The sequence below is a fragment of the Nematostella vectensis genome, chromosome 8 (genome assembly GCF_932526225.1).
Source record: "Nematostella vectensis chromosome 8, jaNemVect1.1, whole genome shotgun sequence".
Classification (NCBI taxonomy): Eukaryota; Metazoa; Cnidaria; class Anthozoa; order Actiniaria; family Edwardsiidae; genus Nematostella; species Nematostella vectensis.
Window position 1 is genome coordinate 829,947 of NC_064041.1, and position 20,553 is coordinate 850,499.

A 20,553-nucleotide genomic window follows, 5' to 3' on the forward strand; every position below is an offset into this window, starting at 1 on the left:
AAATACACTCGTGTTTACGACTCGTGCTCGTTACATGGTGTCAGAACATGGAACAATCAAGCCGCCTCCGGAGATGGATTTTGCCGTTTCAGACCAATTTACCGGAAAAATGGAGAAAATGGAGACACACCACCGAACTGTATTTATCCCTAGCGATGCCACAGAAGTCGGAAAAGGAGCGATGCCAAGCATTGTTATACATTATCGGTCAGCAAGGGAGCGATATTTATGAAACTTTATCTTTTACCGCGGATGAGAAGGATAAACTGGAACCGATGTTCCAAGTTTAGAGGATGAATTCCTGCGAGATAGGATTGTTTGTGGAATAACTTCAGATACTATGAGGGAGCGACTGTTGAGAGAAGACGAGCTCACACTCACCAAAGCAGTGAAAATCTGTCGTGCTGTCGAAGAAGCCAAGAAGAATGCCAAGTTGATGAGAGATGAATCTGGAGTTCACGGTGTACAAAGAAACCACCAAGTAAAGAAGCAGCAAAGGAAAAATGCCAAACTGAGTGACAAAAAGGGAGGTACAGAAGGGAAACCATGTGGCAAATGTGGACGAAAACACCCGCTACGCCAATGTTTTGCCTATGGAAAGGAATGCCTGAAAAGTGGGAAGAAGAATCATTTTGCAAACTACTGCAAGACAAGCAAGGGTGTGCATACAGTACTGTAAGCCAGGATAACAATGAGTCAACCTCACACGAGCCCATGTTTATTGGTGCTGTCAACAAACAGTCTCACAAAGCTGAAATCAAACCAAATGAGTGTTTCACAACCCTTAATGTACATGGCATCAACGTGAAGTTTAAAGTTGACACTGGTGCTCAAGCTTATATTCTACCTATCTCAGCGTTCAAGAGAATACCTAACATACAACTAGAGGAACCAAGCACAACCCTAAACAGCTACACTGGGGACCATATAGTAACCGTGGGACAATGTAAACTTAAATGCAAGGGTCAGGAACTTGAGTTCTTTGTGGTGAACACTGACAAGCCACCATTCCTGGGTTTTAAAGCATCTCAAGACCTCAACCTAATTAAGGTTGTGATGAATGTCTACAATAATCAGGGGAATGTATATCAGCAGTTTCCCAAAGTCTTCCAAGGTCTTGGCTGTTTGGACAGGCCATACCACATTGAAGTAGACCCAGATGTCAAGCCAGTGGTCTGTCCACTTAAAAACCAGCCTGTAGCACTAAGAGAAAAGCTTAAATCAACCCTGGAAGAAATGGAGAAGGATGGAGTAATCAATAGTAGTTGAAAAACCCAAAACCCAGAAGCTTAGGGTGTGCCTAGACCCCAGGCCACTTAACAAGGAGATTTCCTTAGAGGGAGCATTTTCAGTTGCCTACATGGTTTCCACACCCATTATGCACAGCAAATCCATATTTGCAAGACATGGTATACCAATGGTAAGAGGAGACAACGGCCCTCAATTCACGGGCCAAGAATACAAGCAGTTTGCTAAGGAATGGGGTTTCACTCATGTCACTACCAGCCCCTACCACTCCCAAGCCAATGGTCTACCCGAGAAGTCAGTGCAGACCATCAAGAAGATCCTAGACAAGTCCAAAGCTGAGGGAAAAGACCCCTACATGGCACTTTTGGAGCAACGAAATACGCCAATTGATGGAATTGGATCCCCGGCACAAATTGCAATGAGCCGGAGATTGCGGTCGATTGTTCCCACCACCTCAGAGCACGCCGACGGTTGTGGATCCGGAGATCATCCGAGAAAAGCTTAAGAGGAAGCAATAAAAGCAGAAGGCCCACTATGATGTAGGTTCGAGATCGCTACCACCACTACAGGAAGGTGAAGCTATCCGGATGCAAATCAAGAGCCGATGGCTTCCTGCAACAGTAGTCAGCAAGGCTGACGCACCCAGGTCCTATAATGTGGAGTCCCAGTGGTCGGGTTCTGCGTCGAAACAGACGTCATTTGCTAAAGACGGTTGAAGGGAGAGGAGAACCAGACACTAAGGAACCAAGGGACCAAGAAAAGACCAACACACCTACCACAGGAGGAACAACGCCTACTACAGATGCATCACCAGCACATATCCCAGATGAAGCGCCCAGCGCAATCGAGGACGACTGCCCTGATGTCAAGAGAAGCTCCAGTGGTAGAGCAATCAGAAGACCACAAAAACTTCTGGACTATGTTTGAAACACGTGCAAGCAAACCATGTTGATTTAGCACATGTTTATTCACATACTGTTATTTCATTTATATATCACGTTCAGGTCCTACAGAACACTTACCACCCTGTAGGAGGAACTTTTACAAAAGGGGAGTTGTAACATTTAGAGCTATACATGTAAAAGCCAGCGCGATGCGCGCCAAGCGGTTACTTTGTGAGCGCATGCTCTGTAACTTTAAGTGTTGTCCGCCATCTTGAAATACACTCGTGTTTACGACTCGTGCTCGTTAATAATCAGTTCACACGTTACTAGCAATAAAATTACACCATACTGCTTTTCTTGCTTGTAAATTTCCATGTGCACATGATAACTGCAGAAATAGCCTATATACTCTCCTGGAGTTTGGAATTCGGCGTACGATCATGTGCGAACAGTAACTTTCTCGCTCTAGAGCTTCTGTAAACGCTCTCTCGCCAGGGAGCTCGAAAACTTCTGGGGGCGTTTCTCTAAATTACTGGTAATTACCGGGTCTGTTAGGTTACCGGGACAGTTTTCGGGATTATTTTTCGGGCAAAGGAGCGTGTCTGAAAAATGAGTGCAACTGCAATTTTTAATGGGACAAATAACGACGATTAGAATAGTTTGTTAATTGGCACGCAATGAAAAGCACAACAAAATTCGCTGAATTACCTCAATAGGATCACTGATTCCATCTGAAACTTTCGTGCTGTGTAGCCATTTGGGAAACAAGGTAGACTAAATAATAACTGCAATTTCTTTTTTTTTTTGGGGGGGGGGTCGTAGCTTTTGGGGTCACAGGTTTTAGGTATTAGGTCTTTGTTTTGTAGACACCCCTCGTAATCGTTTACTAATTTTAAAACAAGGTGGAAATATGTGCTCAGAGTTTACTCAGTTTAAGTAAAATAACAGTTTTAGCTATGCTGTGAGTCTCGGCTTTTAACTTTGCTTATGACTGGATGTACCAAAAATGTGAAATTTAGTGAGTTAGAACTTTTTTCATGTGATTCATTTTCTTCAAAATATCGCCAAAATCTGATTCTTTTAAGATTTCTTAGGAAGTTGATTTGCCAACATGAGATAAGTTGACCCTTATACTTTATTGTCATGATATTTTTTTGTAAAAAATATAACAGGCGAGCATACTATCTAATGTTATAAATGTAATAAAAGTTAACAAAACATCGCCTTCGTCAAAGGGTGGGCTGTTGTCACGACAAATGGCAGAAAATGAATCGCATGGAATCGAGGACGCCGGACAGAGGCTTATGCAAATGAGCATCTGTTCCGTAGACAGTCCGCCTCCGCAGGCGTCTCAAGTGTTTTGGGAAAAAGACTTTTCTTTCGATTTTGGGCATCCTGTGGCGTGGTCAAGAAAAAGGTCCTCTCGTCCGGCTTCCCGGTCCAGGGGGTCGTTTCTCAAAAGTCCCGATAACCCGGAAAGTTACCCGGTAAGCCCCCGATAAACTTTACGGGTGTTTCTCAAAACGCCCGTTATTGTCGGGCCCGGAAAAAATCCCGCTAACTCGCCCGGTAACTTACGGGAACATAAGAGCTCGCGTTAACTTACCAGGAATATTACTTTTAATGCGATAATTGATACCCAAAACGACGTTTTTCCTTAAAATTTTCAGCTGAATTTATAGATCAACTATTCATCTAATATTGGTCAAGTTGAACTATCCAATTTGGTGCTTTTTTCCAATTAAATCTCGCCATTTTCAATTTGTGTCGAGTTGTAGTGAATTTTCATCACTTGGGGGAACCATATCACTGCCCGGAAAGAAGTGGGCCAATCACGGCTAACATCATTTTATGGGATTCCCTACCAGCCAATCAGGTTTCTTTTCTGTCAAATGATTTGACATCTAGCTGACACCGTGCGCCTAAAATAATGTAAACAACTTTGCGAAGGTATTGGAAGTTTGCTACAAAATGAGACTTATCTACTTGTTCTTTGTCTTTTTTTCGAAAAGTGCCGATGCCACGGCAGTATTTGGGGTACCAGTTGTCTACAGACATCAAGAAATCTACCATTTTTATTGATATTCAATAATTATTTGGCCAATCTATTCATTAACTCTAAAAAAATATAATTTGCTTATCGGGAACCCGTAAACAACCGGGACGCTACCGCTAGCTTTAAGAAACGCTCTTCCTCGCCCGGAAAAGTATCCCGAAAACTCTCCCGGAACCCTAACGGGCCCGGTAATTACCGGGAGTTTCGAGAAACGACCCCCAGGTAAAACTCGCCACAGTAACCCCAATTAATAAAAATACTGAAAAATTACAAAAAACACTCGAGATGCGTGCGGAGAAGGCTAGTACTGCCGACAAATTGGTGAAATAAGCCCGATGAGCCAAGCAAGCACGGAAAATGTGTTTCCATCTAGCGCGTGATTACGATTATTACGAAAATAAACCACTTCGTTATGCACGGCATTATGTGTGCTTGTTTCTTCGCCCCCGATGGCGAAGATAGTGAACGCCTAGCATATGAAGAAAACGTTGTCGTTTTAGGGGTCTGGTACCGAGAAATTTAAGTTGCTTTTCAGAGGCTTTCTCCATTGACTAAAGATGGTCACGGTCACTGCTTTTCTCTTCTGAATACAATTCATAAAGTTTGCGAAGCACCTGCGGTACGGCAGCCTTAAAAATGACAAAAATCATGCAGGTTTTCCAAAAAAGGAATATATTAGTCTTTTAGCTAATTTATTGGTTAAAGTGACCGCGTCTGGAAAAACGACAAGTTTTGGCTAAACTTTTGATCAAAACAAACTATGTTTGAGAATATTTGCATCCAAATTTTTTTTGCAGTGATATGTCGAAGAGATCAATTGTTCCGATGATATATTTTTCTTAGCCGTTGAAATCTATGAAGATCGCTGTATTTAAGGGCAAAAACCATCAAATTAGTGTTAAAACCTATCGGATAAATTTACTTCCGCCGTATATTCAACCGGAAGTAAAATTGCAACGGCCAACACGTCAAAGTTTAGGTCACCTTTTCACGTTTCTCGGGACACAAAAAGCTGTTTTTCCAAAGTTCACCGCCAATAATGCCTAGTAGAAACTCTCACAGCAAAACAGTCATCATCCGAAAAGTTTGAGAACGATGAAGAATAAGAACATATCCCTTACAAACCTACAAAAAAGAAATGTGAGCTGACAATAAATGAGATTTACGACGACACTACATCAACAGAGTAGTGGTAAAACAAAGCGAAATGGTAAGATTTCCTCGTGAAAAGAAAGTGGATAGGTTTGCCCAATAAAGCGGTCAATTTTATTCAAAGATCTTAATTCTATTATGCAACTGCTACCATGTTATAACTAGAATATCTGGTTCAAAAGGGTTACAATTGTACGCCTTTTGGGGCAAGGTTTTAGTTTTCGAATGAAAATAAGTTTATCGAACAGTTTTTTACGCGGAAATAACAACTTCGCCGCCCAAGGCTAACTGCAATCTCAATCGGCATTATGAAGCTTCAAAGAGTTAAAAGACAATGTTTATATCGTCAAAACGTTTCTATTTAAGAGCATAACTATGCTTAATGTGGCTGGTGAGATAATAAATCACCAAACAATTCAATTCAAAGGGCAACAACTATTCATGAATGAAAACACTATTTTGTTGACGATGAGTCATCGGCTGCTTCGCAATCTTTTATTTCATTCATCTCATCCCACTTTAGAGGTTTTATAAGTAGCAGGTTCTTCTGATTCATCGTTAACCTTCCGAGTGTTGATTTAGCTGGCGCGTTTGCAAAATGACCTTGGATGAACTTAGAAAAAAAACAGCATTTTGTGTCGTGCAGAACTAAAAAAAATAACCTTAAAATCTAACTAAGTTAGAGTAAATTTCTATGAAAGATCTTTCGCAGTGATATGAAGAAGAGATCAAATTTTCCGATGAAACATTTTTCTTAGCTATTAAAATTTAAGAAGGTCGTATTTTAAGGGCAATAACCATCAAATAGGTGTTAAATCCTATAGGGTTAATTTACTTCCGCCCTATATTTGACCTGAAGTAAAATTGCAATCGCCAAAATGTCAACTTTTAGGCCGAAACGGGCAAAAAGACCTCGAATTCTGTTAAATATAGACAAAATAATTTGTTTGCTACTAGGAGTTTACAGGACCTCTAAGCTAGACGTTGCGTTATAGCGAACATCGCGTTTTTAAACTTAAAAGCTATACTAGGAGTGAGATTGAGGAGAGCATTTTTTACACTTATTTATTTTTACACTTATAATACCAAAATGAAACCCAGTGGCTATATGCCCGACAGTCGGGAAAGGTCCTCAATGGACTAAGGGCCTGTTCACATGGAGGTTGGGGACCCCATCTACCTGGGGTCAAGAAAAAGTTGTGTTCACATGCATGGGGTGATGTTGGCGAATGTGGTGCGTGGTGGCTAAGCACATACAATAGAATGTAATAAACAAGATGGCGGATAGAAGACACGTTGTAGTCAGGGAGAAAATGTCCAAAAAAAAGCTTCCGTGGAAAATTGGTGATAAAAGCAAACCACTAGGCTAGTTGTGTTCAGAGGACCTCAAATAACAAGAAAAGTGATTTTGCCAAATATGCAACCTGTCACGTGCTGTTTAATGGGGTTTTTAAACACGAACGCGCGCTATAAAAGGGATCGCTCCGCCCCCTTTTTTGCATACTAATCAGTATGCAACATGGCGGCTGTAGTGTATTAGCATTTAGTTATTTATAGGATTAACACTAGTGATGATGTAATTGATTATGTATGTAATGATTATGTGACAAGTGATTGTTATGCCATATAAGGTCAAAGGTGTATACTATATAATTATCTGAATAATTGTTAGTCTACAATACGAATCGAAGTGAGCAGTTGTCTTGTTATATGCTGAGCTAGAGATATTCCAAATTGGCGACGAGGATCTGACGAGAAATTTTATGAGATGGCTCAACAGATGGTTCAGAGCATTCCGGTCCCGATCTATACAGGGGTGGGGGACATCGAAGGGTATATCGAGCGCTTAGAGTGCTACTTCGAGCTGATGAAGACTCGCACAGAGAGTAGAGTCCCTCTGTTGCTGTGTGGTCTGACGGCAGGTCAGCACCAAACGTTGAGAGACCTGTTGGCTCCCGAGGTTCCAAAATAAGTGGCGTACGACACGCTCAAAGGGAGACTAATCGAGCACTATGGTTCTGCGAGGAACACTCGTTTAGAAAGAGCAAAGTTTCGGGCTCTCAGAAGAGACGAGAAGGAGAGCGTAGCTGATTTCGAGGTGCGACTACGTAACGCGGTACGGTATTGTGAGTTTACCGGAGAAATTCTTTACGAGAATCTGGTGGAACAGTTTATCTCTGGGATAAACCACCCAGGGATTGAACGAAAACTTCTCCAAAAGGGGAGGCCGTTTAAACTCTCGGAGGCCGTACAAGAGGCAAGCGCATTCCTTTTGCTTGATGCAAAAAGCGGACGTGAGGGCCAGAGAGACACACCCGTCTCCGTGTCGGCGATCTCAAAGGGAAATGTGGTTGTGTGCTTCCGTTGCGGGAAGAGAGGGCATGTTGCCCGTGATAAGAGTTGTAAGGCCGTTGGCAAGAAATGTAACGACTGTGGCGTCGTCGGACATTTTGCGAAGAGCAAATTCTGCCGGCTAGTAAGACCAGAAAATAACTCCCAGTCGTCACGCTGTAGGAACGGCAGCCGTTCGCGACGTGGAGGCCGTGCGAACCAGATCACCGATGAGCACGCCGATACCAAACAGGAAAAGGCGGTAACACATTTGTTTTCCGTAGAGGTTAGAAACGTAAAGGAAGCGCCCACGTGCGAGGCAGAGATTAGGGGTATGGCGTTTAATTTTATCATTGATTCAGGAGCTGCCGCTAACATAGTTTCTAATCAATTGTATGATAAGATCAAACGTGATGTGGTACTTAGGAAGACTACCAAAAAGTCATTTGCTTTTGGGCAATCGGTGCCTTTGAAATTGAAAGGAGAGTTTGAAGCGGAAATTACTGTAAATGATAACAAAGCTCTCGCTATTTTTTACGTGTTTAATGGAAACGCATCTGTCAACAGTTTGATAAGTAACAAAACCGCTAATGAGTTACGATTACTTCATGTCAATTCCGTCACAGGTCAAAAGTGTCGCGCCAGTCTAGAGACGGAAATTAAGTCGAAGTTTACTCAGTGTTTCGATGGGGTGGGTAAACTTAAGGGTACTAAGGTTAAGATACATGGTTAAGACCCAGATCGTGAGCCTCTAGCGCAACCGGTGCGCAGATTGCCTTTCGGATACCGAGATAAAGTGGCAACTTTGCTGGAAAAGCTGGAAGCCGAAGATATCATAGAGTCGGTAGAGGGGGTTGGTTCACGTTGGGTAAGCCCTATTGTTGTAGTTCCCAAATCGGACGGTGATTTGCGAATGTGTATTGACTTCAGGAAGGTCAATAAAGCAATAATTCGGGAGAGGTACCCCATTCCCACTATGAAGGAAATGCTAGCAGCATTGAATGGGTCCAAGGTATTTTCTAAGTTAGATTTAAAGCAAGGATTTTTTCAGCTAGAGTTGGACAAAGAATCTCGCGAAATCACGACCTTTGTTACTTATGTGGGTTTATTCAGAATGAAAAGGCTTGGTATGGGGATTTCATGCGCTCTTGAGTTGTTTCAGTACACAACATGGCCAGAAATACCGAACTGACATGCGCAGTAGCGCGCGAGACTTTGAAAAAAAAACAGCGTTTTTCGCAGGATAAGAATCAATGTAAAGTATTCGACTCCAGAATTACATACCTTGATATTTATATAAATAATAAAATTCGCACATTGCACGGCCTTTGGTTGGATTACTGAGCAAGTATAGAATGTTTGTTTGGCTAACATAGTTAATTTCGATCAAAAAACAATTCGGTTTTGTGGAACTCGTGTAATTCACTGGGTGATGGCGGCCATAATAGAAGAATCAGGGAATTTGCAGAAGTTCTAGCATTGCGGCATCGGTTTCCGCATCATTGATTGTGAAGCAACAATTGCACGGCCTTGATTTCGAATCCCGAATAATGAAACAGTGACATATCCTTTTTTTAAACGTTATTTCAAAGATTTCGCTTCGGTTTTGCCACTAAAATGAGACCGATTTTATCAATGATCACGTCGCGAATGTCGCACGTGTGTTCTTGTATCGAATACTTCTATAATACCGCGCGAGTACACGAGAAAACGGTGTTTTGTTCGACTCCTTGAGTGCTGATCGCCGCCATATTTGCTGAAAATGTACCATGCCGAGAGAGCCTAGTAATGAGGAACCATCCAATACCATAGCAATCATAGCAACAAGTTTGTCAAGTTGTTTTCGCGCGAGTCAATTTTTGTTTTGTTTTGCTTTAATTGAGTCCTATGAAAACAAGATGTCATAGGAGATCAAAGGTAAAATGTCAGACTCTAAGCCATCTATGGTTGTTCTGACAGAATCACAAAACTCTAAGCTAAAGTTACGTTAGGGATCAATTGCAAAACGCAAACAAAGTTGTGTTCTGGCCCAAGATTAATATCGGACTTCTTGCCGGGTGGAGAAGAACAATCCAGTGCGAAACTACTTGTAAGATTAGGTTCATTGACCTGCTCAACGGAAATGTTCCTGGGGATGCTTTCCTCATAGAGACAGAAAACGTCGTGAGTCACGAAAAAATTTAGCATTCCTAGACTTTTACAAGCAGCACTACAACAGCTGAATGTGCACCATCTAATCCATCTACACCATCCGGCATTCTCGTGTCAAGTTCTGCTGAATCTAGTAACACTCTCACTTCATCTATTTCTGAATCTAGCATAACTTCTTCTATTTCTGCTGCTGAATCTAGCAACAATCTCACTTGTCTATTTCTGAATCTCTAGTAACACTATAACTTCATCTATTTTTGCAGCTGAGTCTAGCAACAATCTCATTTCATCTACATGTAGTTTCTGCTGCTGAATCTAGCAACACTCTCACTTCATCTATTTCTGAATCTCCAGTAACACAATAACTTTATCTATTTCTGCTGCTGAATCTAGCAAAACTATCACTTCATCTATTTCTCAATCTCTAGTAACACTATAACTTCATCTATTTCTGATGCTGAATCTAGCAAGAAACAGCGAGTGCAGATCAAAGCTAAACAATGAATGTGAAATAACAACAACACCAGGACAGGCTCCAGGTGATTGACAGTCTTTTAAGAAGCTTACTGGCTGACCATATAGAATCTCTGGTAAGTTTTTTTTCAACATGTACAATACAAAGTTTGTTACACCAAAAAACAATACAGGGTGATTATGATAAGTTTTACTAGCATTTTACTTTATAGCCTTTTCTATATAACAAAATGCTATGCCTTTCCTAAAGAGATGTTCAATTATTTTTTTTAGAAAAGTTCCAACATTGTTAAGCCTGGGAAAGGGTTCAAGTGAAGATAAGTGGTGATGGTGCAGGGATTAGCCACATGAGCAACTTTGTTCTTTTGTCCTTCTCCTTTCTTCATAGTATAGATGATTTATTGTCATCAAAAGACTGCATTTTTTTGTTAAAATTTGTATGTAATCATTTTTTTAAATTCTTATGTAATTATTGGTCCATTTTTTCATACCATGAAATCTTACTATAGCAGTAGTAAGTGGATCTGAATCAAGGAAACGAATAGCAGAGTGCTTCAAGGATGCACTAAGGGAGATAAATGAAGTACAAGAGAATGGCTTTGTCATGGTAGATGAAGAATGTATTGTTAAGCAGTGTTTATCATGACGTAGCCTACAATGTTGCATTCTGGTTAGTTGTTGGCCTCGTGGGCTGTGTGTTATGATCCGTCATGTTGTACGTTGATTATTGATCGGCGCAGGCGCCGATCATGGCGGCCACGATGTTTTTTGCTCTGTATTTAATTTTGTGTATGATCTGTACTGTTCCTCATCAAAATCTCTCAATCAATGAAATGGATTCGTCTTCGCCGAAACGCCCAAGGCAACACCAGTTCGGGGTTTTTTGCACTGTTTTCAAGCCTTTGCCAGTCTTATTGCGCTTGGTGCCATCAGGATTTCACCGATCGACGCGTTCCCTCACCAAGATATCAAAACATGGCTACACATCCCTAGCAATCCCAGGACATGATCCTCCGATTGATGTTACAATATTTATGGACATTTCTATAAACCCTGGCCCAGAAATTCACTTAGATTATTCTTCGCGACCTGCTATGGATTTGCATACAGCTTCGTACACTAAAACAACACCAACATTCTCTCGTGAGTCCCTCTACAGTATTCGCCGCCAAATGAGAACAAGGAATCTGTTTCTGAAACCTGTTAATATCTCATTATTTTGCACACTAAAGCACCTGGGTATATTCAGATTCAGAGGGAAAAGAGCTGGAAAGAGGAAGAGATCTGAAGCTAATTTACAACTTGGGTTACAACTTCATGTCAACACCGCGATCTCAAGTGATCCTGGCCGCAACCATTCTATTGTTCATGGAACTAAGAACAATAGCCAACACCTACCTGTGTTAATCACCACACGCCATGATAATTCGACCAGCGCCAACACTCATAATGCCAGGAACTCATCTAATCTCTTAAAAATAAATACTGGAAAAATTACACCGGACAGTGCGCCTCGATTACACTTAGCTACTTGGAATATTCGTGCCATGAACAGGAAAGCTGCATCTATCTGTGATCTTGTCATATCCAAAAGAATTGATGTCTTAGCCCTTGTTGAGACTTGGCTGACTGCTGAAAACAACTCTAAGTCTACCGTGGTTGAAGAGACAAGCACCCGGTTGCCTGTTCCTAACTGCTCAGATCCCACTGTTGCCGATGTAATAAACACTCTACGGGACTTTGACTTTATTCACCTACCGCGTGCTGGACGAGGTGGCGGCATTGGTTTCTTTCTTAGAAAGGCTTTAAATGTTAAACCTAATACGTCGACTGTCTTTAAGGCTCTGGAATATGTTGATCTCTCTAACACTGCATCGAGCTCATCGATGCGTCTAGTCACCGTTTATAGACCTCCACCGTCTAAAGTAAACAAGCTTACTACTCGAATGTTCTTTGATGATTTCTCTGTTCTTCTTGAACACCTTGCAATGGATCCTGGGAAACTAATTATAACAGGTGACTTTAATTTTCACATTGAAGACCCTGGTGACGCTGATGCTGTCAGACTGTTGGATATGCTCGATGCAGCTGGATTCGAGCAAAAGGTAGTAGGTCCTACGCACAGAAAAGGCCACACCCTTGACCTAGTTGTTGTGCGGGACGGCGACTTGTCAGTGCGCAAACGTCTTGAAATCGTTGCATTCCCTAACTCTGTATCTGACCATAGTGCCATTATTTGTGATGTTGACATGCCAAAGCCATGTGCCTCCAAGAAAATACTCCATCGGCGTCCGTTACGGAAAATTAACTTCGACTCTTGGTGCAATGACATCAGGGATCCCGCCATCTACAGTTCTGCTCCGAGTGATGACTCTGACTGCAACGTCTTATGTGACCAGTATAACACTGTGCTAAACCACTTCATCGGGAAACATGCTCTTGTTCGCACTTTTTCAGTTACACTGCGACCCTATTCACCTTGGTATGATGATAGTCTTAGGTTATTGAAAAGACAGAAACGCAAAGCAGAACGGAGATACGTTTCATCGAGATTAGAAATCCACCGCCAGATGTACGAAGAGAAGTGTAGAGCTTACAGCATTGCACTGAATGTAGCTAAGCGGAACTTCTACAAGGATCAAATATCTGGTTCCAATCAGACGCAGTTATTTCGTTTAATCGATGGCCTTTTCAGGGTGAAGCCGGTTCCGTTGCTACCATCATACGAATCACCTCAAGCTCTTGCAGAAGATTTCATCTCATTTTTCACTACCAAGATTCAGCATTTAAAGGACAACCTACGATCATCGCCCCTGTTAACGATGGAGATGTCAGTGACGCCAGCTCAGCCACAATGTGTGGCGTCATTCCCTGAGTTCTCTGCTGTATCAGTGAGTTATATACGTGATATTTTACAACAATCCAAGTCTAAATCGTGCATATTAGATCCTGTGCCGACAAGTGTACTAAAACAATCCATTGATGTTATTGCCCCGGCCATCACTTCCATTGTCAACGCATCTTTGTCATCTGGTGTTTTCCCTACCTCTCTCAAGGGTGGAGTGATCAACCCTTCCATCAAGAAGCAGTCTTGACCGCGAAGTATATCCAAACTACCGACCGATTACAAACGTTGCCTTCCTATAAAAAACACTTGAACGTGTCGCTGCTAACCAGACGATGAACTATCTTATCCCCAACGGCTTACTGGCTAAATTACAATCTGCTTACCGCCCCTTCCACAGCACAGAGACTGCTCTTCTTCGCGTCTTTAATGACATTCTGACCGCTATTGACTGCCAACAGGAAGTAGTACTTGTTCTCCTTGACCTGTCGGCTGCGTTTGACACTATAGAACACTCGGCTCTGTTGTCGCGTATGCAACATCGTTATGGAATTAATGAGATAGCACTCCAGTGGTTCAAATCATATCTAACTGGAAGAACTCAACAAGTCCTTATAGACGGTGTTCTATCCCTCAGCCAACCACTGCGTTATGGCGTTCCTCAGAGTTCTGTACTCGGCCCGTGGTTGTTCTCTTTGTTTTTCGCGCCTATCGAAGATGTTGTTTGTGCACATGGTCTTGGTGCGATGATGTATGCTGATGACACGCAGTTATATGTGTCCATTTGCCCGTCTGAAGATCGGTCTTCAGGTCTATCAAGGCTTGAAGTCTGTGTCAAGGATATCCTCATCTGGTGTACGTCAAATGGCCTCGCTTGTAACCCTGATAAAACGGAAATTGTACATATCTCATCTCGATTCACGTCAACCAACATAATTCCTGAAACCGACGTTGATGGACATTTCATCAAACCAGCCCAGGCAGCACGCGACCTCGGAGTAATCATCGATTCGAGTTTATCTATGACAAAACATGTCAACAGCATCTGCAAATCAGCCTACCATTCTATAAGGAACATTGGCAGAATACGGAAATACCTTGACCGCAATAACTGTGAGCAGCTCATTCATGCTTTCATAACTTCAAAACTAGATGCCTGTAATAGTCTTCTGTCTGGACTCCAAGAAAAAGAAATAGCCAAACTACAGCGTGTTCAGAACTCTGCCGCAAGACTAATCGTTGGTTGAGGGACGCCATTACACCCATTCTTAAGGAACTTCACTGGCTACCTGTTGCTTCTAGAATAGACTTTAAAATTCTTTCAATCACACATAAAGCTCTCCACAACCAGGCTCCTGAATATATCACTGAACTCCTAACACCGTATACGCCATCTCGATCCCTTAGACCCGCTAACAAGAACCTTCTCGTCATTCCTAAATCACGAACAAAAACTTATGGGGACAGATCTTTTTCAAACTTTGCAGCTAAATTATGGAACTCCCTCCCCCTACACATTAGAAACACCGACTGTCTCAGCAAATTTAAATCGTCTTTAAAGACGTACTTATTTTGTAAGCACTACAACAATTGATTAGTTTTTAACCATTAGAAATATTATCATAAGTATTAGTATTAAGTATTATTATATATATATATTATCATAAGTATTAGTATTAAGTATTATTATTATATATATATATATATATATATATATATATATATATATATATATATATATATATATATATATATATATATATATATATATATATATATATATATATATATATATATGTATGTGTGTATATATATATATATATTTGCATCAGTTATATATGTGTAAGATAGAGTTTTAGCGAAATTATTGAGTAGAATAGAGTAGGATGTTTGTAAAGCATTGAGATTTTTATAATGCTATATTAAATTATTATTATTATTATTATTGAAGAGAATAAAAGGAGAAATACACCCAAAATAACATAAGTTTAACATATATACCTGGTGAGGTGATTACAGGGTGGATATTAACTGTTTAGTATCACCCAAGTAGTGGACTATTGCTCACCGTTCGTCATCATTAAGTGCATTTTTTACATAACAGATTTTTACTTTTTCCTGGAAAGCTCTAGATAATTGTTCGTTAGACATTTTTTGGAGAAAATGAAACAAAGAATTTGACTTTCCTTGGATAAAAAAAACTTTCAGTCCTTGTCCATGACGATCAGCTACTCAGTGTCCCAACCAATTGGAAAAAAACTTATTGTGGGAAATCTTCCATTATCAATAAAATACCATTTGTTATCAAATATTCTGAAAAGAACCCTGAAAAAAATCCCCTCTGAAATTAAAAGAAACAGGCAACCTAGATTTTGACAAAATAAACCCTTCTACTGCAGCTCTAAACAAGGCCATCTGCTCCAATACTAAAAGGCCATCATGTAAGACTGGAGACGAGTAATAGAGGCTGAAAAATAGGAAAACATGTATTAATAGATTATTATATGCAATTTTATGCTTTTTTTTGTCGTAGTATTATTCGATGTAATTAGATATTTTAACAATTTATTGTACACTTTGTGTAATATTCTTTGTAAATAATATTCAGCCCTTTATAGGCTGGTAAGATATTTATGAAATCTATATCTGACACAAGCACAGCAGGTAATGTCCTACAGGTGCTGCAAAAGAAATCAAATTCCAACTATAACTAGGATATTCCAGTGTTTGTTTGCTTTGAATAACTGACGTAGAATAGGAACTTTTTCTGCCCTCTGACAAGTTTCATTTTATAATTTTCTGAATATAATCAAATTGACAGATGTACATGTAGGCACTGATTTTATGCCGTTCATACCGGATGCAATCAGATGAATGAATCGTACGTCGAGTAAACCCCTCCAAAGCACCAGGTATTCTAACTACACGTGGTTGTCAAATAGAATTGATTATCAACTTAGTTGCACTGAAAGACTTTGCAAAGACAGGTCGCCTTATGGATGAAACTTCCACCAAATCCCGCCGAGTGCAACGTGCCCTAAAACGACGAAAAACTAGTCGGCAGGTTAACTCGCTTCTACCTGATTACAACTTAGTTCTTACCTTTTTTTTGGCAATTTGGCGTAAAGTGATCAGCCTTTTCACTTCCCAGAGCTTTCCTTTCCCTTTAACTTGTCTTTATATGACAATAGGACTTGAATCAAGGCTCGTTAACTGATTTAATGTAGCGTAAAAGCCAACCTTCCGTCTTTACGCCATTTTATAAACAAACGCGCTGTTCGGAAAATAAGCCAATGACAGACCAGAAAAAAAAACAATCAGTTGATTGGCAAGCGCGCGAGCTCGAAAATAACATCAAAATGGCTTCCGGTTCGGTATTTCTGGCCATGATTCAGAAGGTTCTTGCAGGGTTACCTGGAGTGTTAAACTTAGCTGACGATATTGTTGTTTTCGGTAAAGGCTCGTAATGATTACGTGACAAGTGATTGTTAAGCCATATAAGGTCAAAGGTGTATACTATATAATTATCTGAATTAAAGAATAAAGTTAGTCTACAATACGAATCGAAGTGAGCAGTTGTCTTGTTACATGCCGAGCTAGAGATATTCCAAAGCGGCTGGTAGCGTTATCAAAGGGGAGAAAGACAGCTCGAATAAAGCATCATAAAAACGACTTTTTATTAGTCAATAAAGCTCTAATTTAATAAATAATGTGGTATCTGTTGCATGTATGGTATTTTTTTTCGACATGATGTAATAATACGGCATTTTCCGTTTTTTTGTTGTTGTGAATGGAGGCTGCTTTTGAAATTCGCGCCATTTTCCCAGTGTCAATCAGTCACTTTTGCTCCAGGCTCACTCTTTTCCTTTCTCCAAGCCCCCACTAAGTTTGTTATTGTGGATAGCAGATTCAACCAAAAGAACAGTCGCAAAACTACCCCCAAATATAGAGACCAAAGCCAGAAGTTCGGTCTTTCAGTCGATCCATAAGCAGTGCAACGGCCATTTGGAATGGTGGCGAAATCCTTTTTGAGATCGAAGCACCCTGTTCAACACAGAACTTTCTACAGGAGACGAAAGTCGACTTAAGAGAATTAAGGATCATCAACAAGATTACAAATCCTGTCTTGGTTCATCAAAGGAAACCTCAACGACCGAGAAGGCCAAGTTTGCTTGAAGCACTACTCACGAACCCCGAGTAATCAACAACTGATATGTATACTTATTCACACTGAAGTTCCTCCCTCTTTTCAAGCAACTGAACCCTTCAGTCTTTTCAAATAGCTTGCGATCAAATCCCAGGAAGCCAGTCCGATGAATTTATCTATTCACTAAGTCTATTCTATTTAAAAAAAAACGAAAGGAATGTGTGCGTTTTGTAGTCTTTGTTTTGACACGCAAAGCGTTGCATTTTGTAGACAGGGCCACTCTACCAGCGTGCAGATGCAATGTGTTTGCGGTGACTCTATGAAGTTGATAAACTCACCAACTGTGTCATCTGGAAGTTTGGTGACACACGTTTGTGTAATTATCTTTCCTCGTAATTTTGAAAAGTCATGTTTTATAAATAAAGACTACAATAGAATTATTATATTGTCTATACTGTTCAGAATGATGCTTCATGACCTTGAATCAACTGATCACAGAGACAGTATGCTAGTGTTTGTGATGCAGCCCTGATATGATATGAAGATATTTGGCAGACATAAAGGATTGATGGTGTGGTTTTCAAAAACCTGGGAAATACTATTTAGTTTATTTAGTACAAATAAACTGAAATGTCTTTGCTCTCTTTTGTTCTGGCTTGACTATTACACTTAATTACATTTTATTGCACGGATTTTGAAAACCACTTTATACAGCTTCAAATTAAAATGCCCCTCTTTGAATCATCGCCCATGCCTCACCCAAACAATGTTCTAGTGATCTATGTCCTGTGTAGGATTTAGGGTGGAGCATTCAGCTCATAAGCAATACTACATTTGTTGACTTGTTATGTTTTATACAGTAGCTTTGCATAAACATGTCTTTATAGAAGGGTAAGTGTACATCATCTTTTTTATTAGTCATATAATTTTTGCTTTTTGCATGATATCTATGTCAGGGCACACCCCGTTGACAATTCATGGCTATGTACTACTGAAATCTAAATCTGAAATAGACAGCAAACCAGGTTAGGACCTACTATCAAATAATAGCCCCTCTACATTTGCCTAGGTTCATAAAATGTGCAGAGTGGTTTTCAAAAACCCGTGAAATACCATTTAGTTTATTTAGTACTAATACACTGTAATGTCTTTGTTCTCTTTTGTTCTTGCTTGACTATTAAACATTAACAATTACATTTTGTTGCACTGGAGTTTGAAAACCTCTCTATCTTTACAAAACACTTTTCATCATAATGCATAACAACACATCTCGGTTTATGTATATGTTGAATATACTAAATTGGTGTGTTATTTCTGTAGTTCATGACACATCTTACCATCTATTTTGTGTAACTATTCAATAACAAAGGCAATCTAAACTATGCAGTTTATTTTTCAATCATTGTGAAAACATTTACAAAAGATGAAACAATAAACAATCTATACAAGGGTTTTCTGATTCCTATATTTTGAGAAAAGGGAACAAAGCCCAATACCCCTAACTCTCCTGCTTGGAATTGGGAGTTCCATCTGATATTAGGAAAATGCAGATAATAAAGTCAAGATGATTTGATGCACCCTTGAAAATACAATATTACATCCCCATTGCTCTCGTAATCTGGATTAGCCTCCACTTCACATCTTACTTCCCCTTGAGACTTTGAGACTGCCTCCACTACAATACCAATTGTCTTGTAATGCACTGTCATCATTGTTGGTTTATATATGATACAATGTGAGGATGACCATAGGCATGCTGCCTAATCAACTCAAACAACAAGTAGTTTTTATTAATGGTTTCATGCTTCTATTTACACTGAATTACACTATATTTAGGGAAAATCTTCAAGTACAGTGCTTACATACTTACTCACATTCACAATATTGTAAACTGCATAGATCAGTCTGTGCATGTACAGCACACTTGATCATGCCTAATCTAGGTATTTACAATAAACAAATATTAACATTTGTAATGTTAGTGGAGAGCTGGCAGTAGTAGGAGTAGTGGTTTGAGGAGATGCAGAATTGGAACTTGGAACAAACTTTGGGGCTCCAAACTTTGTGCACTTGGATAGGTCTGTGATTGAAATGTAAATAGGTCAAAGGTAAAGTGACAATAAAGGAAGAAAAGCAATTATTATATTCGCTTTATTTACAACACATGATCTAAGTGCATCAATCAATGTTTTTACAGGCATTGGCTTATTCTATTTTTAGAAGATTTTATGCATTGCCTAACAAAACTTGAATTTCCTTTTTTTTTTACTGAGAAGCGGAATGGTTATTATGAATACCATACGAGAAAATCGATGCAACTTGGGTAAAGATTGAGTAAAGCACTTCATAAGCGGATAAAAGTCTTTGACAAATGTACAACTCTCGTGCCAAAAAGCAAAAAAACTCCTCCTTGGACGAGAAGCGAAATACGAGCGACACAAATGAAGTTGTGCGCTCGTATTTTTACGTTCACGAGGTCGGTTATCTAAAACCCGTAAGAGATTGAAATAAAAAAGAGAGAAGGGACTACCGGTTTCTCTTTTTTTCGACAATTTTGAGGATTTATTGATAAAAAAAGCCACAAACATGCCTAAGTTCGAACGGGGAACTTTAGCACTCGCGTAGGGGAAAATTATTTCTATTTACGATTGAGATATGTCTTTTCTGCTTTAAAACATTATTCTTTTTATGCTACAGATACCGTTGCATTTTAACACGTTTCTGATAACAAAAGGACCAAATTTTTACTTACTTGAACTGTAGCTCGACTCATTTTCTGGTTTGTCGAGAGCTCCGTGAAACACGTCCGGACGCTTTGAAGTATCGACTCAACTGATTTGATTGACAGATTTTTCGGAGCTTTGCTAGGGAGCTCCCTTTTATAGTGCGCGTACGTGTTTAAGATATGACGTTTTTCCTCCAGCATGGAAACGAGGCTCTATAATAAAAACAGGAGTATCTTTGACGTTTGTTAACCAAATCATTTCAAACTTGCAGGATATGTTGGGATTCACATATAAGCATATAAGACTACACAAAAGTCACGTGACTAACACAGTATGAAAGCAAGGCTGTTTGAATTTTTTTTAAATCATTTTTAACAGCATAATTTTAATTATGCTGTTAAAACGAAGCTTTAGCTATAATTAAAATTATAGCTAAAGCTTCGTTTTAAGCATTTTTAAGATGGAAAATCCATAGTGAAATACCAGTAATGATTTATTTCTGCTTTTGTAAGAGAAAGGTGGTATGACAGGCATTTAAG

General features: G+C 39.8%; 1 protein-coding gene and 1 long non-coding RNA gene across 2 annotated transcripts; one reads left to right on the forward strand and one right to left on the reverse strand.

Annotated features, from left to right (window-relative positions):
• The first annotated feature begins 11,843 nt into the window (after positions 1 to 11,843).
• LOC125570182 lies at positions 11,844 to 13,391 on the forward strand. The gene has a single exon (XM_048731415.1). The coding sequence runs from the start codon at positions 11,844 to 11,846 to the stop codon at positions 13,389 to 13,391; it is 1,548 nt and encodes a 515-aa protein (XP_048587372.1).
• A 1,728-nt stretch (positions 13,392 to 15,119) lies between these two features.
• On the reverse strand, positions 15,120 to 16,447 carry LOC116609279. The gene is made up of 2 exons (XR_004292854.2): positions 16,244 to 16,447; positions 15,120 to 15,608 (listed from the first exon to the last, which is right to left on the reverse strand). It is a non-coding gene; the product is annotated as an uncharacterized LOC116609279 (long non-coding RNA).
• Positions 16,448 to 20,553: the final 4,106 nt, after the last annotated feature.

Excerpts from the sequence above, each read along its gene's own strand:
- LOC125570182 (XM_048731415.1), top strand. The coding sequence starts at position 11,844 with ATGAACAGGAAAGCTGCATCTATCTGTGATCTTGTCATATCCAAAAGA.